The sequence below is a fragment of the Artemia sp. Qi Xiang Cuo genome, chromosome 20 (genome assembly GCF_049724085.1).
Source record: "Artemia sp. Qi Xiang Cuo chromosome 20, ASM4972408v1, whole genome shotgun sequence".
Classification (NCBI taxonomy): domain Eukaryota; kingdom Metazoa; phylum Arthropoda; class Branchiopoda; order Anostraca; family Artemiidae; genus Artemia; species Artemia sp. Qi Xiang Cuo.
In genome coordinates, this window is record NC_142813.1 from 32143641 (window position 1) to 32171330 (window position 27690).

Sequence of the window (27690 nt, forward strand, 5' to 3'; positions counted from 1 at the left end):
ATTATTGCTGGAGAGATATTTTGTTTGTTTTCAGCAATTGGTCGGAGGAATAAAGTAGCAGTTGGCATCATCCATACGGGATGAAATGGCGTACAAGGGAAAGATAATTGGTCGTTTTGTCAGGTAGGGCAATTGTAAATAAAAATATCCTATGCCCCAATTCTCCCTAAGGATTGATTACACAGTTTTTCAAAAGTTAACCGATACTTTGAGTTTTCTGAGCCATATGCCTGAATCTTTCTAAATTTCTTACTGATAGCTTTTGGCTCCGATCAAATATCAAAGAAATTCCGGCTAGTTGGTGAACTTTAAAATCCCTCACAATCGATATATACTGTTATTCCATAAGTAATTTTTTATCTGATAAAACATCTTATAAAAATCAAGCAGAACCTTGGGAGAATGGCCCAAGAGAAGAAAGTAAGTCACCCAAGGATTAATATTCTTTTCATGCAAGAACTCTTGGCAGCTTTGACTTGAGCATTTTATTTGAGTCGTTAGTCCATAAGTAATTTTTTATCTGATAAAACATCTTATAAAAATCAAGCAGAACCTTGGGAGAATGGCCCAAGAGAAGAAAGTAAGTCACCCAAGGATTAATATTCTTTTCATGCAAGAACTCTTGGCAGCTTTGACTTGAGCATTTTATTTGAGTCGTTAGTCCATAATTAATTTTTGATCTGATAAAAATTCTTATAAAAATCAAGCAGAACCTTGAGAGAATGGCCCAAGAGAAGAAAGTAAGTCACCCAAGGATTAATATTCTTTTCATGCAAGAACTCTTCGCAGCTTTGACTTGAGCATTCCATTTGAGTCGTTAGTCCAAGGTGAAACCCAAGATCATAGGGTTAGCCAAGGCTGTAACCATGATTTTTTTCGGGGGGGGGGGGGGGAGATTACTCAAAGATTTTTTATTTTTATTTTGTTTGGGGGGGATAGGGGGTTACACACAAAAAAAATCAAAAGAAGCATACAAAATTTGTTTTTATCCATTTTTGTTACGTTTTTACGATCAAGATATACATTTCGGGGGATGTGGGGAGAGGAGTTCAAACCCCCTACCCCCTGGGTACGGCCTTGGGATTAGCTTTAAGCTGAAATAATGAGCCTTTATTATTACGCTATGGTATTCGGACTTTTTGTTTATTATGGAAGATTGCTACTTTTGTTTTCATGACTGAGATGGGAAGGAACATCGCTTCTGAGAAATTTTGTTGGTCAAGTAGGGTTTTTGTAGGGTTTTCTTCAACTCTTCAGTTGAGCGCCCGCATTCCCAAATAGTGAATATCACCACCACACTCCCTTTTGGATATTGTTGAACTTGAAAGCTCAAACTCTGATATCAAAAGCAAGTCCTTGAGGGACAAAAGGAGATCCCTGGAGTAAAATCTATGTGATACAAATTTGAATTTCTTAGGGAATAACTTAGGATAATATTTTCTCTTTTATAATAATTATTTTGTGGCTAAAATTTCGGTTAATTTTTATTTTCAAGACAGATTCTTGGCTTGAATTACGATAGATCGTTTTTTATTCTAAAAAGTTGTATAGAAATCCAAAGCTACTTTTGATTTCCCACAGTATAGTAATACCAAAACAAGTGTTTCAATAAAACTATTACTAATGGGAAGATCATATTTTTGTACTAAGAAATCAGTTGAGAAACGTTTAAAAAAACATATATAGCGATAGTATAATTAATGATTCTTTCTTCATTTTTATCATTTAACAGACATTTTGCAAGAAAACAAAAATCAGGTTCTTAGAAAGGTAGTTGGTACGTTGGTAGTTCTGTTCTTGATAACCTAATTCAGCTCGAGAACGATAAGCAATAACCTACATCAATTAAAACTAGAGCCATGGGTCAATATATACCAAATCATATTATTGAGTTAGGACTAAAGTGAATAGGCTACACCATTCAATGCCTTTTTTTATGCTGATTACAAATATAATAAGCATTTCTATTACCTTAAATCACAGCTTGGAGTGAAATAAGGACTTTCGATCCTGTTGAATCACTCCTTATGATGACTGTTGTAGTTGGTTAAGTTCTGGTCCCCTTTATAGGCTATGCCTAACCTAACCCTGAATTGGCATATATAGGGGGGGGGGGGGCTGAAATTAATTTCCGATAGAAATGCTTATCATATTTGTAAACAGCATAAAAAAGGCAACAAATGGTGTATTCACTTTAGTCCTAACTCAATAATATGATTTTGTATATATTGACCTAGGTCAATATATACCAAATCATATTATTGAGTTTCAAATAAAGTGAATACACCATTTGATGCCCTTTTTATGCTGATTACGAATATATTAAACATTTCTATCGGAAATGAATTTCAGCTCCCTCCCCCTATATATGCCAATTCAGGGTTAGGTTAGGCTAGGTATAGCCTATATCGGGGGGGGGGCTGAAATTCTTTTCCAATAGAAATGCTTATTATATTCGTAATCAGCATAAAAAAAGCATCAAATGGTGTATTCACTTTAGTCCTAACTTAATAATGGTTTGGTTAGGTTAGGTATAGCCTATAAAGGGGTGGCTCTGAAATTCATTTCCAATAGAAATGCTTATTATATTTGTAATCAGCATTAAAAAAGGCATTGAATGGTGTATTCACTTTATTCCTAACTCAATAATATGTTTTTGTAGATATTGACCTATATTTGCACATTAGGGGGGGGGGTTAAAGTTTAAACTTCATTTAAATCTGAAATAAAAGTAACCCCCCCCCCCTAATGTGCAAATATATACCCTGAATTGATATATATATATAGGAGTGGGGGTCAAGTTCATTTCCAACTAAAATGATTATTATATTTAGAAAGAGCATAAAAAAGGCATCAAGTGGTATGTCTACTTTATTTGTAAATAAATAATATGAACTTTGAAAAGTTTACCTTTTTTTAAAGTCATTAAGCTTACAGTATTTTGGTATTCATAAATAAATAAATTTAATTGTTATTAATAATTAGATGACATTTTTTTCAGTTTTGAGTGATAGGCCTAGTGTAGGGTTTAAATGGTCAGTTTTTTCACAATAAAAAATAATCCTCTCAATAAACAAACAAGGTACAGTTTTGCTTTTCTGGTCACACCAAATCTATTTCCCAACATGGTTATTTTTTTTTTAAATCTAAACAGAAAACTGGATGAACATACTTGTCGTCATAAAATTGATTTGGAGCCTTTTCTCTTGAATTTTGGCCATATAGTTTATAAAACAGATAAAAATAAATATTGTCTATATAAAACAATCAGCTTATTATGCTGGTCCAAATATATAAGATTTGTCAAGTTTCTTGTCAAAAGTTACAAATGTGAGAAAATTTGCCTTATTTTCAAAAAAGTGGAGAAACACCCCCTAAAAGTCCCCCTAAAGGTGCCATGGCACCTGATTTGGGTGTTTTTGGATTGCTTTTGATGGTTGTGAGGGGCATATCCATCTGCAATGTATCCCTGAAGATCTTTCAACCAATTACACAAAATCATCAAAAGAGCTAGATGCTGAGGATACCATTCCTGGCCTTTTCCAACCAGACAATTCAAATAGAACTTGTGTACATTCTCAAAAGCTTTTCCGGAAATGAGCCAACACCAGACTAAGGAGCAAGTTCTTCTCAAATAGAGTTGTCAGCTTGTGGCACTCCCTTAGTGAAAAAACAGTAATCTCTAACAGCGTGGATGCGTTCAAGTCATCAGTGGATAGGGAGTGGCTCAACAAACCATGGTGCACCATTTGGGATGCCACAGATGATGATTAACTATCATCACTGAAGCTGGAGGACACAGGATTCGTCCTATTGCTCGCAAGTGCAATTTAAGGTAATGAGTTCCTAATTTCCTTAATTATTAAAAGTTCAAATAGGAATAAAATCCTTTTAATAGATAGTCATTTTCAGAAACAGTGATAAAATTTCACAAAAAATACTAGATATTTTGGTCACATATGCAGTGGCCATCATCAGTAGTAAAACAAAACAAAAACAAGTAAAAACAATAGTTTATATGCAAAATAAAATAAAACTACATATTGTTTAATAATCTAATTCTTTTCAAAGCATAAGCAGAAGCTAGTCTCTTAGACCTTCTTGGATCCAGTTCATTAGCATTGAATGAACTAACACTTGGACAGAGGTTAACTACATTGGGTGAATTGAACTTTACTCTATCAGATTTTAATAAATTATTGTAGATAGAGCTCAAACCAAATTCACCTGTGTCATGATTTAAAGCTGTATTCTTGAATAAATGTTTTTTAATTTCAAGATTTACAAAAAAATTTGGCTTTAAACCCTGGTCCCTAGAAATCAGAGAGACATTATTGAAAAACATCAAATGGTTTGGAAAATTAGAAATATGTTCCAAAAGGGCTGAAATGGAATCTTCAGACTTAGAATCTTGCTTAGAGTCCAAAGATTCCCAGTGCAGCTTGCAGGGCCTAGAACACCATAGAGAGCTGTTTAATGGCTCATTTTCAATGAAATTACTATATCTATTGCCTTTTATATTTAACAAAAATAATATTAATTTTTTATTTTCTTTTTACCAAAAAAACTGTGTTTTCATATAATACTCTATAACAGAATTGTCTTCTCAAAAGTTGCTTCTCTGGGATTTGCAGTATATACAGAACTTGAACATCAGATCAAAACAAAAAGTGCACGACTAGAATATCCTTGGCCAAAAACCCTATATAGTAAACTGAATAAAGTGCACCATTAGAATTGCCCTGACCAAAAACCCTATATAGGAAACCTAATAAAGTGCTGAAACCTAATAAGATGCACCATTAGAATTGCCTTGGCAAAAAACCCTAAATAGGTAACCTAATATAGTGCTGTAACCTAATAAACTGCACCATTAGAAATATATTGGCCAAAAACCCTGCATAGGAAGCCAAATAAACTGCACCATTAGAGTTGCCTGGGCCAAAAACCAAGATAGAAAACTTACAGTGTTCTTGGCTGGAAAAATAAGGAAAGTGTTCTGCATGTGTTCTCATTCTGTGAAAGTGTTTCTCAGAATGAGAAAGTGTTCTTATTCTGCATGAGAAGGATCTTTTTTCTTTTTTTTTTTCTTCTCAGCAGTTCTATAAAATGCAATAATGTTTTTAGGGTTTTAATAATAAATGCCTTTTAAATTGAAACTGGTGAAATTTTAAAATAAATTAATTTGATTCCAGCTCTCAATTCAAGATCTCTAAATTTATTACATAAGAAGCATCAATATTTATAGTGTCTTGGCAGCAACTCTACTTTTTGAATTGGAACTAGCAATATAACCAAAGTTGTGCTTAGAAATAATAAAAAAGTATTATAAATAGAATGCTCAAGTTGTGCTATTTGTGCAATAAAAAACTGACACAAGAAAAAGTAGCACAATGTGACAATTATGGAGTTTATTAGAGCAGTAATCATAGCATATTATACTGCATGATATGTGCCACCAATCCAATAGCTCTAATTAGAATTCCCTGTGGTTTGTTCTTACTGTTCCAACTAAGAAAAGGCTGTATGCTCTTTCCTGAGTGTTTTCCTTTGCATAATGTATAAAAAGGTACTTTTCTGGGGTTAATTCTCTGGCTGATTGACTGTGATTTTTAATAATAGTTTTACTATAATGCTTTGGGTTGATGGATAGTGTGGAAAATACTCTAATATATGGTTTGAAAATGTATATAATCTTTGAGGTTCTATTGACAGAATTATAGCCCCATTCTTGTTACAACCTCAAGTATACTGTTGTAAAATTACCATAAAATAAAAGTCCTGGTCAGTAAAATTGGTAAAATAAGGTATTCCCTACGAAATATAGGTTAAAATTGCAATTTTAGAGTTGCCCTGTGGATAGAAGACCAGTTGAGTATTTTTTTTGTTTGTCTTTTTTTCAGCTTATAATGGAAATATTTAAAGATTTTGATGTTCTTACACTTAGAAAGGTAATATCCCTCCTCTATTTTGTAAACCAATTGATAAAAATTTTCAAACATAAATGAACTCAAGTTTTGTTAAAATACTATTTAGTTTAGGGCACACAATCCTGGTTCTCATTTTATTTATTTATAATAAATAGGCTTTTATTTGCTTAGGGTTGAAGGCAGGACCTAATTTGGGTCCAAATCCCTGATGCATCAAACTTCTTTGAATTTCTGGACATTCCCTAATCAAATTATCTAACATTTGTTTTACCATCATCCTCTCCCTTCCAAGGAAAAAAAAAATACAACTTCCTATTTAGTTGTTTTTTCTGATATACCCTCTGTAAACACCCTTATTAATCTGCAGTAAAAAAATGAAGAAGAAAAAACTGCCAAGTGTGTCCCCTTCCATTTTTTCTGCTTCCATCTCAGCATAGGCATTAAAATAAACAATTGTTTATTTTGTCCTTTGTTTATTGTTTTGACAGTAGACAGTTGCATTTCTTCCATTGACGTATGTTTTATCAAGTGTGTTTTTCTTCTACCCAATGTGTCAATTGCAATAATATCCTACACACCTCTAAGAAACACTTGGTAAAAAATACCAAGTGTGTCTTGGGGCTAAAAGTCTTTCTGACTTTACAAAGCATATCAGAATGATAGTGTATTAAAGTAGAGGTGGTTATTATTTTTGAAAGGTTGAAATACTACCTGAAATAAAATTATGTGTGTGATTAAAGATAATCTACAGTCTTTAACCATATAATTAATACTTACAAATATAGAGGAGAGACATACAATGTATTTTCAAATGTGAAGGGGGGGGGGGGAATTGTTTTTTTTTTATTGAAAACAAAAAAGGCTTATGAATAATTGGCATTTCTATGGTAGAATGTTTACCACCTAGTGTGTCTATGCTAGATTAGCAAAAAAAAGAAATAATAAAAAAAATGCAGCAGCAAAGCCTAAACCACACATAGCTTTTTTTGGTTCACTCCTTTCAGCAGCTCAGTGGGCAAACAATGGCAAAACAAAAAAATTGCCTTTTACAAGATTTTTAAAACAAATCATGGACTTTGACAACATTTGTCAACTGCAGCTTATCAATAGTTGCATGATTGATCTCAACTTATTATTTAGTTCTTTCATTATTATTATTAAGCTGTTCTTTTATCATTAAAATTTATATTATCTTCAAATATTTATTTCATTAAATTATTTTAATTAATTTTTTAATTCTTTCATTATTAAATATTAAACTATTACATGTATTTGAATGTATTTGGTGATACATGTATTTGAATGTTGTTTTTTTTTTATATTGTGCCTATCAAAAGTTCCTTTTCTGCTGTGGTTCATTGCATCTTTGTGTGTGAAGTAAATAGAAATAAACAATAAAGATAAGCACAGTAAAAAAAAAAAAATGGGATAGTGGATAGGAGTGCTGTTATTATTGGTTCAACATGTCCTTAAAATTCCAATTAAAACTTTAAGCTGCTACTGGGATACTGTTGATATATATTTTGATACCTGCATGAATAATGTGCTTTGATTTAGTTCAATATCCCTTTTAACATTCCCTGTGTTTCACCTTAACATTCCTTACCTTATTAGAAACAATAGTCATAGAAATAGTACTAGTTGTAATAGTGGTAGCATGCACATAGTGCCTTTTGGTTATTTAGACATCCCTACCAAGATACTTTGAAAGATTCAACTTGTTCTATGCTGTTACTGTGATATTGCTGATACACCCTTTTGACAAGTCATATACATATAGTGTATTCTGATTTAGTTCAATATCCCCCTGATCATTCCCTAAAATCTTCACTTTAATATCCTCAATGTCTGTAATAGTTGTAGCCTAGTTGTAGTTACAGCATTAGTAGCAGTATGCACATAGTGCTTTTTTCATCATTCCACCCCAACATAACATGACAGTTCCAACTTAATACCCTAAGCAATTCCTGGGTTATTCAACCCTGAAGTTTTCAACTTAATGTCCATAGCTTCTGTAGCAGTTGCAACAGAAGTAGCAGTTTCAGTAGTTTTAGTATTAGCTGTAGTAGTAGCATTCACAAATTGCCTTTTGGTCAATTGATCCTCCTTCTCATAATTCCTTAGAAGTTGCAACTTTATACCCTAAGCTATTCCAGAGATATACTCTTTGGACAACCTGCATGAACATAGTGTGTTTTTATTTAGTCCAACACTCCATTCAAAATTCCCTGAACGCTTCACCTTAATACGCTTAGCTTTTTTTGAACACCAATGGTCAAACATGCACTCACCCTTTCCCAATGAAATAAAAAAAAAGTTTTTTTTTTTTAAATGAAAGCAAGGAGCAACATCAAGACTTAAAATAAACAGAAATCATAGGGGCTGTCCCCTCCTCAACGCCTTGCTCTTTATGCTAAATTTTTTATTGTTTAAAAAAATGAAGTTGTGAGAAAGAGTCAAACTTTAGCGAAAAAGAGCGAGGCTTTGAGGAGGAAACAGCTCCTATCATATATAGAATAATTTCTGTTTGTTTTAAGTTTTAATGTTGCTCCTTTATTTCAGTTGAAAAAAATCTTTTTTTTTATTTTATTTTTGATTGTTTTTTAAATAATGCTGGGAAATCCGGCGCCCCCCTTCCTAGAAATATCCCTCCCCCCATGAAAATATCCTCCGTGGAAAGATCCTCCCACGTAACCCCCTCCTCTGGCCCCTCCCCCCCCCCAGAAAAAATCCCTCCTGAAAAGGTCTGTGTATTTCCCAATAACCAATACTATATGTAAACAATGAGCAAAGTTAATAACTTCCAGCTCTTTCCCCAGGAACTCTGGGGGATGAATTTATCCTCAAAGACATATTTATTATATGTTTGACTATGCTGAACAAAATAGCTATCTCAAAATTTTGATCTGGTGACTTTCGAGGAAAAAATGAGCATGTGAGGGAGGCTAGTTGCCCTCCAATTTTTTTGGGCAGAGGCAATACTATAGCGTTGCCTATAGTAAAGGCCATTTGGCTCCAATCTTTTATTATTATTTATTATTTTTTTCCCAGAGGCACCTCATATGGAACAGGTTGTCGTAGAAACTCCAAAGGGGGCTTATTCATGGATATTGGATATTGGATATTATCCAATATCCAATATTACCCAATATCTTCATGGATATTGGAAATCGAGAGTTCTAGTGCCTTTTTAATAGTCAAAAGTGATTAGAGGGCAACTAACCCCCCCCCCCCTCACGCCCATCAATCCCCCAAACACATCCAATCAAAATTTTGAGACAGCCATTTTGTTCAGTGTAGTTGATTTCCCGATAGAAAATATGTTTTTGAGGAGGAGACTCCCCCACAACCCTCAGGACAAGAGTTTTAAGTTATGCCCTGGGGGCATATAAGGTTTATTATAGAAAGCGTTGTTGTAGAAACTTCAAAAAAGGCTCTTTCGATTGGATATTCAAAGGGCTAGTGCCCTTTTTGAGAGTCGAAGGTGACTGGAGGGCAACTAGACCCCCCCTCCCAAAGCCCATCATTCCCACATACACATCCAATCAAAATTTTGAGATAGCCATTTGTTCAGCATAGTTGATTTTCAGATAGAAAATATGTTTTTGAGGAGGACACTCCCTCAGGGCAAGGGTTTCAAGTTATGCCCTGGGGGCATATAAGGTTTTTATAGAAGGTGTTGTCATAGAAACTTTGAAAAAGGTTAATTCGATTGAAAGTTTTAAAGGGCTAGTGCCCTTTTTAATAGTCGAAAGTCAAACCCATCCGAAAAGAACTTTGAGATAGGTTTTTTTAAATAGTTCAAAGACCATATAACGAAGACTCAGGGGTCAACAAAGCCCCCCAGGGCCCAAGGGCAGGTATTGTAAGTTATGCCCTGGGGGAATATATGTTTCTTATTGAAGGGATGCTCGTAAAAAATTCAGAGATGGCTCATTCGATTGGAAATTGAAAGTTATAGTTCAGTTTTTTAGAGTCAAGAGAGATTGGAGGGCAGCTAGCCCCCCTCCCTCCCACGCCCCTTTTCCCCAAAAGGATACAATAAAGATTTTGAGATAACCATTATGTTAAAAATTGCTCAAAAGTCAGATAACAAAAACTCAGGTGTCGTCACAACACCCAGGGCCTGGGGGAAGGCGTTGTAAGTTATGCCCTGGGGCATATATTGTTTGTAGGAAAGGGATGCAAAAACCTCCAAAACATGTAGGTAATATAATATAGGTAATCAGGCAATCTGGTAGTCATGTTGGCTGGCGACTTGAATTACAATTTTCTCTATGACTCAGGCATCAAATATCCTGTGTAGCATGTGTTCACAGGCTGTTCAAGTAAAAGATGAGCTTAGCATTCACATATATCCATAGTTCTGGCAGCCTATCTGCTCTTGATTTCAAATTTTGCTCACCTGAAATGCTGTTGAACTTGAAAACCTCTGTTATTACTTCATTAAAGAAATCAGATCACCTACCAATCAGCAACACTTTTCCCATCCTGTTAGCTCTAACTGATCCACTTACATCAGGTGATATCAGCAAGTGGCATGAAATCTGTGACTGGGTAAAATTGACCTGCCTACTTTTCAAAGCGTAAGTAATGCTCTCCTCGTAAAAATAAAAGTACCATTCCAGTCCCTGTCTTAGAAGTCTGGAACTACTGTTTCCGAAAGTCTGATTTTACTTGATATGAGTTAAGATTTGAAACTGCATCAAGCATATTCTATTGCCGTAATGTCTTACGTGGCATGTAATGACCCAAACTTTGTGTGAAAAAAGTTAATAAAGTATTGCATCCAAGTAAATCCAAGTGTAGCAATTCTTTACTTACAAGTGACTAGTTGTGTAATTATTTCAGTGCTGAATTTTTGGAACCTGATGCGGTCTTGAAAAGTGGCTATGACAAGAAACTTGATGAATGTTTACTTGGGTGTAGCAATGACCTCAGTTTACCGTCATTTGTTCTTTATGGCTTTGCTGTATTCCTAAGCTTCATAAAAAAATCCTGTGGTACCAGTGGCATTTGTGCTAAGCATCTTGAAGCTGGCTCCACTTTTTTTAGTTCAACACTTGGCACTGCTTTATCAAATGATTTTTTGCTATGAAATAGTACCGAATCTGTTTGGTGCTGGTACAGGTAGTTGTGTCCTTAAAAAGGAAAAACCTTCTTACCAGTGCTCTTTGTTCAGACTGATTATCTTTCCCCTGTACTTTACAAATTGTTTGAAATAGTTAATGATGAAATTACAACTAAGTGTTATGCATTAGATAATCAGTTTGGGGTTAAAAAAAATTTAGCTCCAATCATGAGCATCATCTTGTCCCTGATTTGTTGGAATATGGTGCTGAAAACGATAAATTACTTTATTTTCCTGATCCCCAAGAGCATTTGACTCCAGTATCCATTTAAGTTTAGTTGCCGTATCCTAAGTTTTGTTTACAATGTTTTTGTTGTTCGCGTACAAATATGCGAAATACCTGCTCTGGCTTCCCCTTTGGACTAGCAACACCACTGTGTTGACCAGATATGGAGTCAACAGGCCCTTAGATGCTATCCGAAGAAGAACTGAATCGTTTGAAAGGCTGCCAAATTTGGGTTCTTCTTTCCTGAACGTCTTTTTATAATCTTGTCATTGGTTAAATGTTAATTTTATATTCGTTGTGTTTTTTTTTTGTTTTTTTCCTTCCCTACTATGTCATTTGTGCACTTTTGTGCATTAAGATAGGCAATAAAATAGTAATATAGTATGAAGTAATATATTAGCATTATAGTAAGATTTTTGTCTCTTGAGTTTTATGTTCCTTGAAAAAGAAAATTTAAGGTTATTTTACACTGATCGGTTTTAAATTGGACTATATTTGACATACTATAATTACTATTTATACTATATTTTTGTCACTATTCTATGATGCTCATTTTCCAATTTTAACCTCTCATTTAAAATAAGTGACTGTATGTCTTGAATTCCAACTTGGATATAAATAAAATACTACCTGTGAACAGACTGAACAGTATACTTAGCATAATTTGATTTAACTGACTTGTATTACAATTTTAACGATTTTTAATCGCTGGCTTAATCATATAGGATCATTCCTTAAATGATATGTGAATGATCATGAATTACAATAGTACAACGCGTCTTAGTCTGTCAATCTGGTGGGGGGGGGCTTGATTTTGGGCCCTGAAATTATACAGAATAACAATTCTTCACATGATTCTGATTTCAAAAGTCTGCAACATGTCCGATAAGGTGTCTTGAAAAGCAATTTCGAAAACCTTGCTCTCTTGGGTGTTTTTCCATTCGTTTAGGATTCAAAGTCTTAAAATGTGGATTTTGAGTACTTTAGATTCAAGGTAGGGTTTGCCTTTAGGAAATTCAAATTTCAAAATTTTACCAGAACTCAGTTTTCATTGGTTTTTACTAATTATTTTTTCTATACATGAAACAAATCTCTTTTCATGCAAAGTAAAAATTTGAAGACTTTATTAATCTACAGCTTGCAGTTCTCAAGAAATTTGCACAGAATTGTACAATGATCTTTTATTTAAAGATATGGTATTGTCTAATACAAATTTTATTTAGCTGGTAATTCAGTAAAGTAGAAACAGCAAGAAAATTGTTCAGTTATGTTTTAATGTTGTGAAACAGGGCAACATTTTTGATTACTTAGTTTCCTTCTTATCAGTATACTTTGTTTCTGAACTGAGTATAAACTTTGAAGCCTCCCAAGAAATATCCACTGTAAAGGTCCAATCAACCATCATAAATAACCAACATAAATAGTTTGTCCAAAAAAATAAAAAAAAGTTTATGACGGGCGAAACAGGGTGATCCTTTAAGTTATTGAATTCCCTTGAAGTACCAAGGACATCAAAATGGAAACACTTTTTGAGATTGCAAAATAGATTCTCTACGATTTGATGTCGGTTATTATACAAATAGTAGCATCTTTCTCATTGCGTAAATTCTCTCCTTTATTGCCACACTGAATTGTGAAGATTATGTGATCTCAATAAGTTAGGGGCAGAAGGTGACCAATAGGGGATAAGGAGTCAAAAAGTTGTTGAGTTCCAAGACGAGTTTTGAAATGTTGCGTGATATTAAAAGAGGAAAATGTCAATTTTGTTGTTCTTCTGAATATCCACTCGAAAAAAAAACGTTGATAAACATTTTCATGGTTTCTCCCATCTAAATTTGGAGTATTGTCTCCAAACTGGAGTATTCTCCCATCTAAATTTGGAGTATATAAAATTGACATGAATATTCTTTCTTTGTATTTGCGTGTAGTAAAATGTCATATTTACCCCTGCATAGATTCTACCAAACGGAAGACAAATCCATTGACTGCTCCCTCTTTGTCTGCAGTGCTCCCATGATAGAATCTGACATCAACCATAAAAAACTAGTAGCATCGTCCATTATCAATGTTGTCATAATTCAAAAATCACAAACAATCAGCAATAAAACTCAAGATCTCATGTCTTGAGTTGTAGGCATGACCAGCAGCAAGGGTATGTCGAGGATTTTTGCTTGAGGGGGGGGGGGGGTACATAGAAAACCTTTAAGAAAGCACCGAAAATTTGTTCACATGCATTTTGCTATGTTTATACAAATGGGAAAAGATTTAGGGAGGGGAGGGAGTCAAAGCAGGCAACTCCCGCCCCCCCCTAGATACAGCCTTGACCATCAAGAACAACTTTTTACATCCCTGTTGTCTAATTAATCATACTACTACTACTAACAACTCACCACAGCACCAAGACGCCTGAGGCCCACACAGCTGCACACGCTCCTCCTCCATCCCAATCTATTCAAAGGATCACTCTTTACACCCTCCCAGAAAGTTCCCATTTTCCATAAATCTTTCTTTGCGGCATCCTTCCATCCCAACCGCGGATGACCTGCTTTCAATTTAGCCCAAGATGGTTTGGCTGAAAAGGACAATCTTTGGCAATCTGTCATCCTTCATCTGCAGGACGTGCCCTTGCCATCTCAACCTTTCTCTCATTATAGTCCTAGATATATATATATAAGATATAGTCCTCTATCTTTTCCTGCAACTCTATCTTGGTTTAGCACATCCTTAAAATATTCTGCCCATCTCTTTTTAAGTATCACTCAGATAATCTTTGCGCAAGTTCCTTCTCTTCTCTATTAAACATAAAGTTTTTCAACGATTATCCCTAGCTGCATTCCTAACTCTCTTCCAGAAGACACTATCAGCAAGTTCACAAATTGTTTCCTGAAATTATTCCATCCATCTTCTACATTGTCAAATTTGAAACTCTTTAGTCTAGTATTCAACTGTTCCTGGAAAGTTATTCTGAAATTATCATCCTGGAGTCTACTAATGTTATAACGTCCTGGGAGGTAGTTGACCTTTTGAAATTTCAGCTTTAAATCAACCCTAGGTGCTACTAGATGGTATACTTTACTTTTAACATCAATAACAGCACTCCTATATAACCTAGTATCTTGCATTGATTCTGCCAGTCTTTGGTTTACAATAACATAATCAGTAAGGCTAGCTGTCTTACCATCATATGAATACCATGTTAACATGTGGACTATTTTATGAACAATTACTGTATTGGCTATAACTAGATTTTTTTACCTACAAAATTGCAGAAGTATGTATCCATTACTGTTTTCTTTTCCTACACCAAATTTACTTAGGCTAGGATACCATCTATCCCTACTTCTGCCAACCTGGGCGTTAAAATCTCTTGATAAAAACACCATATTTCTACCGGGGACCCTGTCTATTTGTTCCCGTAAATGTAAGTAAAATTCACCTGAGCCACTAATATCTTTGTTAGTCGGTTCTACAGGGGCATATACTACTATGACTGATACCCTTCACTTTTTAGTCGTAGAATTAGCAATTAGTATACTATTATTAGTACATTCCTGGCCTAAACAAGACTTAGCATGAGCCCTACTCCCTGTCGATGTACCCCATCCTTCCTGCCTGAATAAATAAATATTATATTACCTAAACTAATTCTTCCTACCTCTGGGATATGTGTTTCTGAAAGTCCTAACAAGTCCAGTTTAGATCGTTTGAATTTGCCAGTGAAAATTTCGATACAATAGTTATTTTTTATTTTCGTAACATTCCAAGTTACAATTTTATATTCTTGAAATCATTGAAATTATTTTGGCCTTAGGAAAAACAATGGTCCCGGGTACCAGTGCAGGAAGGGGACCAACACATCTTCTCAAGTATACACCGAAGCGCTTAAGCCAGTTTAGAACCGGACAGCAATAAGTTTCTGGTACCTCCAGTATGATTGGAGACTTTGTCCAATCCTGGGTCCATCTTGGTCACAACATGGTTTTCAGCACTTGGCGATATTATTTTATTATCACAGGTAGAAATCCTGCAGAAGCAATCTCAAGCCTATTACCTCTAACTAATTGTATATCCATGCCTAAAATAATTATGATACTATGGGGAGGCAACCCATAGTATATAAACTAGCTATGAAGAGATTTTTCAACCCCAAAACGCCTGCCAAAACAAAGCAATCCCAGAAGAATTATCCATTATTCAGAATCCTGTGCAAATGCTTTGTCGTTTACTAGGCTATAATTTCCTCGAGGGTCACCACTCCTCAAGTGGGAATAGAGTTGACCAAAGGTGCCCAGTTTTGCGGGCACCGTGACAGGGTTGAGGCTGCCCTTTGCAGTGTCCGTTGTCAACAGAACTCGATCTTATGCCCTGTCGCAATTGTCCTCCTCTAAAGGATCGTCCCATGATGGTGTTATGCATCACCATACAATTTAACCCATTAATGGTAGAAGGTTTGCAACTCATAGCACGTGTTCACACACCAGTGGGCCCTGCTGAGTTTACATTTGAGGAGCCTTCTTCCTCCTCCGCCTGTATTTACGGCCCCCGGGTGAGGGTGCCCCAAAAACCAACAAAGAGAAAAATCTCTAAAAAAAAAACAAACAAACGAGACTGTGGCCAGTGGAGAGAAAAGAAAAACAACAGAAACAAAACAACGCGGATATTTCGCCTGTATACAAACAAGGCGTCTTCAGCACGAAAAACACAAAAAAAAAACAAGATAAAACTAAAAACCAATAAAACCACCACCAAAAAAAACCAAAAATGTACAATCGGCGCAAACTAATCCACGTAGGGAAAAGATGCTAATATAGAGTTACTTCAGTGAGGACACCAGAGTAACTGAGGAAAAATAAAAAAAAAAACTGTAAAATTACTTTAATTATTCAGTTGCGAAATAATACTTTTGTTAGCTATTACTGAAGCAAATCGTTTTGGTCTAACAGGTAAAATAGTCCCCTGGTGATTATTTAAAATCTTTACTCCCTTATTGACAATTGATTCACTCTTTAGAAGGTTATCATAAATTGGGTCAATATTTAAATTACCCTCGTCCATATTTATGGAAAGGTTAGCAAACATATGTTTTTTAATTTCTATGGCTTCCCTGGCCCATTGGGTGTACCCCTTATCATTAGAAATAGCCAAGGCTTCATCAAATTTTACAAAATGATCTGGTTGAAGCCAAATATGCTCTGCTAAAGCTGAAACGAAAGTTTCTGGAGGCTTGCTTAATTGTAGGGTTTTTTCTATTGAATTACGGTGTTCAATAAACCTTTCAACAAATTGTTGGTGAGTCCTACCAATATAGAACTTCCCACAAGAACACGGAATTTTATACACCCCACTTACTAAATTTCCCCGAGTTAAATCCTTACCAGAACTAAAAAAACTACTCATTGGCCTCAGCGATTGGAAACATGTATCAATACCAAATTTACGTAAAACCCGTGAAAGTTTCTCCCCCAAATCAGGTACATATGGTAATGAAATGAAGCTTTTTGATACAACTAAATCTAAAGACTGAGAAACCTCAACAACCCTACTACTATGTTTGGCCCGTCTATTTTCAATTATTTTATCAATGAACTTAATTGGATAACTATTACAAAATAAAATATCCCTCAAGTATAACAATTCCGAATCCAGAAATTCCTGGGAACAGATATTAAAGGCTCTATCCACTAGTGAAATTACAACCCCCCTTTTCATCGACATAGGGTGTCAAGAATGAAAATTTAAATACCTATCATTGTGCGTAGGTTTTCTGTAAATCGAGAAAAGTAAATGGAAATCTCTTTTAATTAATAAAATATCCAGAAAAGGTAATTTATTATTATCCTCAAATTCAACTGTAAATTTAATATTATTATCAAAACTATTTAAATGCTTACAAAAAAGGTCTAAGGAGTACAACACATGTTTCCAAACGCACACCACATCATCCATGAACCTACCCCAGAAGCAAGGGGAGATTCTAAAACTGCTTATAGCGGAGTTTGCAATGACATCTATGAATAGATTTGCAAATAAAGGAGAATGAGAATCCCCCATAGGTAACCCAAAAATTTGTCTATAAAACTCCCCTCGAAAACCGAAATAAAAAGAAAATTCATTTACCAGCATAATTAGTTTCATAATGACATCAATATCCAAACTGGCTAACATCACATCTTCTATTAAATCAAAGTGTTTTTCTAATTTACTTTTTAAAATATCCTCGCACCTTTTTAAATCACAATTTGAATACATGGACACAACATCAAAACTGCAAAGAACTGAGGTCTCCTCCAGCGTGAAATTGCGCAATTTGTTAGTAAGATCAGTCGAATTTTTTAAATATGATTTTTGTGTTCCCAAAAGTGGACGCAAAGCTACCGACAACCATTTTCCTAATTTTGAAACAGGTGACAGAAAAGTTGACACAATGGGGCGGAGGGGGGATCCAGTCTTATGAATCTTAGGTAGACCATAGATCTTGGGTGCTGAATAACCCCTAGGATAATATTTGTTATAAAACTGTGGGGTAATGTGAAAATTATTTTTCATTGACTCCAGTTCCTTTCTTGTTGATTTTACATATTTATCCGTATTATCAAAATCAAGTTTTTTGTACGTAACAGTATCAGAAATAATGGATTTCAAGTTATTAGTATAATCTTTAGTATTCGTGACTACGATAGGGTTCCAATGCTCGGCTCAGTGGATATTAAGTATTCTATACTGTTTCAAATATGAAAAGATTTTAGTGTCATTTTTTTTGTGAGATATCTTTACCAATTAAGTTCATATTAAAGGTTTTTAGTTATCTTACGATCTCAGCTCTAAGATCTTGAGGAGTATCAACCTTATCTATAAAAGCCATAATTCCTGACTCCACCTTTGAATTTATTTTTGAATAGGAGACTGGTGTTGGAAAACAGAACTTTGAACCTTTCAACAAAACGGCTTCCTGTTGAATATTAAGAGGCTTAGAAGACAAATTCTTAATTGCTGGACCCAGACAATGACGAGTATAAAAAACATCTGAATCTTGGAAATTCTCAAACAAAAGTTTATTAAACTTGTAAACCACCCGAACCTTGGACAAATGAAACTCATGGCTAAGAGATATACTGGCATTTTCCTTATTTCTTATAAAAATGTCAGATGGAAGGTTATTTCTTAAAAAGTTTTCAACATATTTTAAGTCCTTAGACAGTTGAAAACGTCTCTGTTTTTGGAAATATGGTCAGTCAGCCGGGTACCCAGAACAATCCTTAAGCAATTTCTCTGGAAAACATCTAGCAAATCTTCATCCGGTTTTGAGAGCGTCCATGCTTCAGAGCCTTATTTGACCACTGTCATTCTAATATTCTAATCTTGGTTTGCAGACTTACCTTCCTATTCTTCCAAACTTTTATTTTACTGTGAAAAAACACCCTGAGCCTTGGCTATTCTACTTTTAACATCTTCACTGCTCCCACCATCTTTACTAATAATACTACCAAGGTAAGTGAAGATGCCCACCTGATCAATCTTTTCATTACCTAAGGTCACCTTTTCATCTTCACTTATTCCTAGCCTTAGTGACTTAGTCTTTTTAACTTTAATTTTTAAACCTATTCTAGCACCCTGAATTCGCAAAACCTCAAAATTTTCATTCATTTTGCTCACACTTTCATCTAGGATGCTTAAATCAGCAGCATAATATAAGTCCAGAAGAGTTTTTCCTCCCCATTTGATTGCGTGGTCTCCCATTGCCTTTCCTGTGCTCCTTAAGACAAAGTCCATCAAAATGATCCATATAAAGGCGAAGAACACAGCCCTGCTTGACTCCTGATTTAATACGAAACCAGCTGCTAACCTCATTTCCTACCTTAACTGCAGCAGTGTTATACTTGTTCATAGCACTAATCACTTTAATGTATTTTTCTGGTATACCATACAAAGATAAAACCTTTACTAAAGCTCTTCTATCAACAGAATCGAACGCTTGCTCATAATCTATAAAACTGAGGACCAAAGGTGTTTGCAAACGCAGGCACTTCTCAATTATTAGCCTAAGAGTGAAAATTTGTTCCTTCTTGAGTGAAAATCCTTTAGATTATGTTTAAATACAGTATTAAAAAAGAATATAAAGGGATTTTTGTGAAAAACATTGTAAAAGTCTTATATTTGAAGCCAAACAACATTAATGATTAAAAGTATTTCTAAGTAGTTAATATGAAAAAGTTTTAATAATTATATTAAAAAATAAAATTAAAAAATGCAGAATATTTTTGATTCATGTATGAAAATATTTATCAACTAAAAATAATTTAAAAATTTAATTAAAGAGCTACTTTGTGCTTGAAAATAACATAAAAAATAAAAAAATTAAAAATGCTATATAAAAAGACTTACTGGAGTTTATTATCCTCTCGATTTGGCGTGAGCGTCAGAAGATCAGACGCCATTCTCCTCTATGACATCCGGTCTTGAGCAGCCGTGACTGCGTCCTCAAATGTTATTCCTGCCTTGCTTAGGAACTGGTGTAGACTCTTAGACCATTTTATTCTTGGATGACCACGTGATCGTTTCCACCTAGCGGCCACGGGGTTTGCAATTGTAGGCGATTCATTATGGCGTTTCTTTGGGCATTTGGAGAAGATGGCTGTACCATCTCACCATACGCTGCGTTACTTACAGGGAAAATTAAATAAAAAAACAAGTTTTTTTTAACCGAAAGTAAGGAGCGACATTAAAACTTAAAACGAACAGAAATTATTAAGTATATGAAAGGGGCTGTCCCCTCCTCAACGCCTTGCTCTTTACGCTAAAGTTTGACTCTGTCTTACAACTTTATTTTTTAAAACAATAAAAAACTTTAGTGTAAAGAGCGAGGTGTTGAGGAGGGGACAGCCCCTTTCATATACGGAATAATTTCTGTTCGTTTTAAGTTTTAATGTCACTCCTTGCTTTCAGTTAAAAAACTTGTTTTAGTTTATTTAATTTCTGATCGTTTTTTAGTTAATGCAGCTTTTATTTTGGCTCACCGTCATTGAATAATTAAAATGGAATTTGCATATTAATTTTATTTTTCTTGTGCTGAAGGCTTTCCAATAAACCAGAACCAATACTATATGTAAACAATGGGCAAAGTTCATAACTTACAGCCCTTCCCTTGGGAACTGTGGGGGATTAAGTCATCCTAAAAGAAATATTTATTAGATTTTCGACTATTCTGAACAAAATGGCTATCTCAAAATTTTAATTGGGTGACTTCGGGAAAAAAATAAGCGTGGGAGGGGGCCAAGTTACCCTCAAATTTTTCGGTCACTTAAAAAGGGCACTAGAACTTTTGATTTCCGTTCAAATGAGGCCTCTTACGATATTCTAGGACTACTGGATCGATACGATTACCCCTGAGGAAAAGAAACAAATAAACACGCATCCGTTATCTTTCTTCTGACAAAAAATACAAAATTCCACATTTTTGAATATAGGAGCTTGAAACTTCTACAGTAGGGTTCTCTGATGCGCTGAATCTGATGGTGTGATTTTCATTAAAGTTTGATGACTTTTAGGGGTTGTTTTTCCCTTTTTTCGAAAATAAGGCAAATTTTCTCCGGCGCGTAAGTTTGGATGGGTAAGACTAAATCAGCATAAAAATGTCATTCTTGTGATGTATCTATTGGTATAAATATTCCGTTTTTTAGAGTTTTGGTTACTACCTTGAGTCGTGTCACTCCTTACTTATAGTTCGCTACCACGAACTGTTTGATAATGAAATATGCTTGGAATGGGTCAGGAGGTTGGCATTACTGATAAAATTGTACCAGCTGAGTCTCGTTATCTTTTGGAGTCCTTCGGTTTGAGTTACACCCAGCTTGTTCAAAGTTGTGGGGGTTATTGACAAAGTTTTTGCGCCATTTTGTAGGATGGAGCATACAGATGCATAGAGTATCCGCATTTTTATGAAGCGGCTGACAATAGGGTTGCGCCAGATTTGGTGAGTCTCTCTAGGACGGAAGATGCCTAGGCAATTCGTACGGTTGCTTTTGCTCTCGACTTAACTATCACTAATAGAATGGAGCTGAGGCACGTGACGCCTCCCACACGATTTATGGCGTTGGACCCATAAATCGTGTGGACCAAATGATTTAGGAAAAATAATGAATTAAACATTTCTATACAGCTAAATCAGGGATACGGGAAGAAATTTATTTTGGCTGGGGAGAGACAAAGTATAAGAAGCCACATAAATTGGCAAAATTTATAAAAATGTTGGGATTTATGAGAAAAGCTGATATTTAATAAAAAGGAGGTCAGTATACCAAAATGAAGGTGTGCTGTATACCAAAATGAAGCCACGTTGTCCTGCTAAATGGAATTTTTTAATTTTTTTTTAAATCCTCAGGCAAACAATATTTTCGTAGAAGGTTAAAACCTTATTAATAAGTCGTGTTAAATTATGAAAATGGGAGATACACTCTTTCAGAAGATAAAGGGGAATTTATTCAGTGGGACTGAGACCAAAAGTTTTGTTTTGAGGGTTGTGATTCGCTTAATTTCGGATACTTTTTACTCACGTTTTTGCAAATTTGTCAAAATAAAAATAAAGAAATGTCACAAAAGCTACAACAATTGCTCTAATGTGTATAAGTTCGAAATTTGTAATTCTTGAACTTCTGATCCTTTTTGTTTTAGGAACAACGGTTAGCTGCAGCAAAATACCAGTCTGCACGAAAATGCCAGTCTGCCGTGAGAATCTACCTGACCAACGCACAACTAAAACGTGCGTTGGGAAAAGAATATAACGAAGCACTCCAGCAGGAGGATATTAAATACTTATTAAGAAGATTCAACTATTAAGACTGATATGAATACAGGAAGTTTTATGCTGAAAAATCCTTGGAAATCTTCAGCGTAGTTCTCGTGTTATAATCTCAATTCCTTAGTGGCCTTCAATCACCATAATTTTAATTTCATTTGTTTCTTCCCATTCTTCTAATTTTATGCATTTCTAGAGGCAGATGTCAGATATGGTATTTGGAAATCTGAGACTGATTAGAAACGTGTACTCTAGAAAGAATACTCTAAATCATGGGTACTCTGAAGCGACTGGATGGGCCTATCGCACAGCAAGACTAACAATTTATGTGTTAGACTACGTCAACAAGGTGCTTCGAGAAGGCAAAGAAGGGGAGGTGCTTCTCGAGCCTTTTTATCGATTATTGAAAGTCGTGACACGAGTAGGTGAAAACAAAAATCGTGCTTCAGAGTTATTTTATCGAGCTGTTTTTAGATTAGGTAAGAAATAAATATTTTTTTTGTTCTTTACGAAATAAACTTATTTATATTCAGGAATTGGGATTGTGGATAGTCTTCCAAGTAAGAAAATCTTGAGGAAAAAGTGATATCAACGACGTTCTGCAAAATTGACTCTTTTTTAAGTGCCAGAGCCCTGTCCCCCCTAAGAACCTTCCGATATCCCTTTAAAAGTATGAACCTATGTATTCACGACATTGTATAGACTAGGAAATTAACTGTATGAATTATCTGGGGAGGAGGGGGGTATTATTTTTCACAAGTTGCACTTTTAGACACCCTGCCACAATTATTTCTCACCTACATGTGCTTATTGCCAAGATTGTATATGAAGAAGGCCGTCCGTGAATAAAGTTTTGGACGAAATAAGCTATCCTTTTCCATGCAGGCTTTATGTGTCAATAAAATTATGAAAAATATCCTGCCCTGTCTAGAAGGAAGATTGAAGGTGTAAATTTTCATATTTTTTATCTGTGTTTTGTTCAAAGTTATACATAAGTCATCCATAATCAACTTTTCTAATAAGCAAAATATCAACTTTTATCCTGGCCAGTTAATATAAAAAATATATTCAGCACGAAAAAATGTGGCAGAATTTTACTGAAAAAAAAATTGAATACGCAAAGTTATGGTGCAATTTTACTGCAGCTTTATCTATTTTCACTATTACTCGACTGTAGTTTCTCTGTGCTTTTGCTGAAATATCGCTGTGGGTTGGTAAAACAGTCGATAAAATTTGTAATTAATTACAAGCACAAGTGCACTACTAATGTTTTTAATTACAAGTTGGTGCTTAGATTATATATCCGATGTGTTTTATATCAAGATATCAACTTTTATCTTGGCCAGTTGATAAATAAAAAGAAAAAAATATACGAGTCTTTAATGCTGTGGCACAATTTTGCTTTAAAAATCTTGACCAGTTGACAAAAAAAGGTTTTGCAAAAGTTTCCTTTACAATCATTCTCCCGGCGCCCCCCCCCCCACAAAAAAAAAAATTAGTATGTAAAGCTTTGGCACAATTTTGAAATAAAACCTTGGGCAGTTGACAAAAATAATAATAATGATAATAATAATAAAAAAAAAAAAATTATTAATTAAAGCTGTGGCACAAATTTACCTTAAAAATCTTGGCCAGGTGATAAAAAATTAGTACGTCATGCGCTGTGGCTTCATTTTGATTTAAAAAAAGAAATTGAGTGCGTAAAGCTGTAGCTTAATTTTACAGTAAAAAAAAATTAGCACTTAAAGCTAGGGTAAGATTTTACAGCAGTTTTACATATTTTCACTATGTCTTGACTCTGCTTTTTCTTTTCTTTTTTTTTCTTTTTTTTAGGATTGCTATCGGTATATGGACGTTGAAAGATTCGGCTTATACTTTATTTTTTTTCTTAAAAATTTGATTTTAGTATTGTTTTATGTATCCATGCTCACAACAGCGTATTTCCTAAGATTCTTCTTATGATTTAAACAAAGCAAGACAAAATTGTGTGAAAAAAATTGATGAAACAAGTCATATTCAGAGATAGAGAGAAAATGTTTGGAAGTCAATTTGTGGCTACTCAATGCCAAGCCTTAAAACATACAAGGTTGCCATGAGTTACGCTACAGTATGAATCACCACTCTTGTTTTGGCTTTTTTATTTAGGTGTTGTGTTTCTTCTGCTTGCGGCTTTAATTTTAGCGAAATGTCACAAAGTAAAAAAAGTCACTTTTAATTCACTTGGTCTTGGACCGAAAGTCGCTCTTTAGATTTTAATGTAGGTAATTGGCACTTCAAGCACTAAAGGAATGAAATGTACAGAATATAATCTTTCGTTCTATATGAAAATTTTGAAGTTTGTTAACTTTCTATGTATTTCCGCAATCGTCGATGTCATGTGAGCCATCAATGGCTCTAGAGCTGGGGTTCCCAACAGATTTTGGGCCATGCCCCATCTAGCCATTTTTAAAATCCTGATGCCTCCCCTCTTGATATTTAAATGTTGTTTTTTAAAATTTTACGTGTATTCGTCTAAAGGAAGATTAAAAGCCATTAACTTAGTTGTTTTTTTTTTTCGTGTCACTTAAATGCATATATTAAGCTAATGGAAAATATTGTGTGCATCAAACACATTCTATGCAAGGTATTATGTTTTTTCAGTACTATAGTGTATCTATTTTTGCTCTTTAAATTTTGATGGATGTGACGTCATTTACGTGATTATCACGAGATGAATTTGACGTCATTACGTCATTTATGTTCTTTTTTTATCAAAAATTAGGTTCTAAGTATAGTCAGCCAAAGGGTGCACGCCCTGCCCATGACCCGCCAAAACATTGCCGTGCCCCACCAGGGGGACTTGCGCCCCACGGTGGGAATCACGGCTTTAGAGCATCTATATCTCTTTTACCCCATTTACAAATTTAGTTTCACAGTTTTTTTCTCTTTAGTTTTATAAGCTCATTATTATTTTAGGTTACATGAAACTGGTCAGAACTCTGGCCGATTTGAAAATACCACCTCCAATAGAAGAGACGATCAAGCCACCAACCCCAATTTCTGCTGTTATATTTAAAATGATTTCACAGTCTTTCCGTCTATCAAGCATAAGGTAAATGTTCTTCCCTGAGTAGAGGTTGCCGAACAGTAGTTTTTCTGCCCCTAATTTAATAGTTCTTTTTTTAATTTTGTCTTTAGCCTATTTCTCTCTTTGTCTGTGTTTTTAGGCCTTCTTTTTCATGTATTTCCTTGTATCTAGTTTATCCTGTTTGCTTTAGATGTCATAGATAGATAGACAACATATATCGAAGCCCAAAAAGTTTCCCTTTGTAATAAAAAACAGAAAATTAATAAATAGAGATCAGGTTAATGTTCCAGTTTAATTCCACTATGTCCAAAAAGGTTTTAAGGGGATAGAAACTTCTCTTATTATGGTGGAAGCAGCGTTGATGTTAGATATAGCTCTTCTAACTTTTGGGCATAAAAGGCTAAGTCTGCAATATTTTACCGCAGATTCAAGTTATAGGACAACTTATTGGAAGACAAAATCACAGAAAATTAACATAGAAAAATTAATTTGAAATGAAAATAATTAACGGAAAAATAAATTGCTATAAGCCTAGAGAACTGCCTGGAGAGAAGGAAACATGTTAAAAAAAAACAATTTTAACTTCATAATATGCAGCATAATAATAGCTAACACATTTTGTATGCAGCTAACCTTTATCTTCACTGACTTCAGCGTTTTTCCAGTTTTTCTAATTTATTTATCATTTTTTTTTATAGATTTTCTTTAGTTTTAAATCATCCTTGAAACCGAGCATTTTTCACAAAACTGTTTATAGAAGAGGTTAAAGAAACTGCAGTAACTAGCGTAACTAAAGTAACTAGCTGATTTCGTCCAAAACTTTATTCCCGGACGGCCTTCCTCATATACAATCTTGGCAATAAGCACATGTAGGTGAGAAATAATTGTGGCAGGGTGTCTAAAAGTGCAACTTGTGAAAAATAATACCCCCCTCCTCCCCAGATAATTCATACAGTTAATTTCCTAGTCTATACAATGTCGTGAATACATAGGTTCATACTTTTAAAGGGATATCGGAAGGTTCTTAGGGGGGACAGGGCTGTGGCACTTAAAAAAAAGTCAATTTTGCAGAACGTCGTTGATATCACTTTTTCCTCAACATTTTCTTACTTGAAAGACTATCCACAATCCCAATTCCTGAACATAAATAAGTTTATTTCGTAAAGAACAAAAAAAAATATTTATTTCTTACCTAATCTAAAAACAGCTCGATAAAATAACTCTGAAGCACGATTTTTGTTTTCACCTACTCGTGTCACGACTTTCAATAATCGATAAAAAGGCTCGAGAAGCACCTCCCCTTCTTTGCCTTCTCGAAGCACCTTGTTGACGTAGTCTAACACATAAATTGTTAGTCTTGCTGTGCGATAGGCCCATCCAGTCGCTTCAGAGTAACCATGATTTAGAGTATTCTTTCTAGAGTACACGTTTCTAATCAGTCTCAGATTTCCAAATACCATATCTGACATCTGCCTCTAGAAATGCATAAAATTAGAAGAATGGGAAGAAACAAATGAAATTAAAATTATGGTGATTGAAGGCCACTAAGGAATTGAGATTATAACACGAGAACTACGCTGAAGATCTCCAAGGATTTTTCAGCATAAAACTTCCTGTATTCATATCAGTCTTAATAGTTGAATCTTCTTAATAAGTATTTAATATCCTCCTGCTGGAGTGCTTCGTCATATTCTTTTCCCAACGCACGTTTTAGTTGTGCGTTGGTCAGGTAGATTCTCACGGCAGACCGGCATTTTCGTGCAGACTGGTATTTTGCTGCAGCTAACCGTTGTTCCTAAAACAAAAAGGATCAGAAGTTACTGAATCCAAAATTTAACGAAACACAGGTATATCCAGGGGGACTAGAGGGCTCATCCTTCACCTTTTAAAGTCTCGTGTTGAAAAATATTGGAAGTATCTCGCATCTTAAAATTATCGTGATTTCTAATTGTCGATCCTAATAAAACAAAAAAGTTCAAGAATTACAAATTTCGAACTATATTTTGGGTTTTTTTTTTGCCTTTTTTGGGAGGTTATGTTCAGGATAAAAGAATGGTAGTGGTGAAAGTTATTGATTCAAGCTGTTCAAGTAGACTCTACAGAAACCGAGTAGTTTCTTTATTCTCTGATATTTTAAAAGGTAAAATTTTTGATGATTTTAAAAGGTTGGTTAAATTTGTTAGAATGGTCATAGCACATAGAAATTTTTTTATTTTGACGAATTGTAATTAGTTTTTGATCAGTGAAGTTTTAAGTTATTAACTTTTTGCGCGAGTATTGTGTAATATTATTCTATTCAATAAATACCTATCTTTTCTAATTGTTTGATTATTTTCTTGTTAATAATTATAAATTATTATTGCCAAATATGGTGTAAACAATACTTTGTTCATCTCTATATGGCAAAAAGCATCTTAGACTCAATTGATTATAGTATTGTTTTTGTTTTAATAAGTTCCATTTCATAGTCTACATGTTGTATTAGTGTATTTTATTGTATTAGTCTATATGTACATATGATTGTATTATACTTTTGTTACTTGA

General features: G+C 34.5%; 1 protein-coding gene across 1 annotated transcript; it reads left to right on the top strand.

The window, feature by feature from the left end:
* Positions 1-1748: 1748 nt before the first annotated feature.
* Positions 1749-27690, top strand: LOC148940103 (uncharacterized). The gene is made up of 3 exons (XM_089106473.1): positions 1749-1770; positions 21956-22558; positions 25035-27690. Exons 2-3 carry the CDS (start codon positions 22282-22284, stop codon positions 25172-25174), a joined length of 417 nt encoding a protein of 138 aa, XP_088962599.1. The 5' UTR covers positions 1749-1770; positions 21956-22281; the 3' UTR covers positions 25175-27690.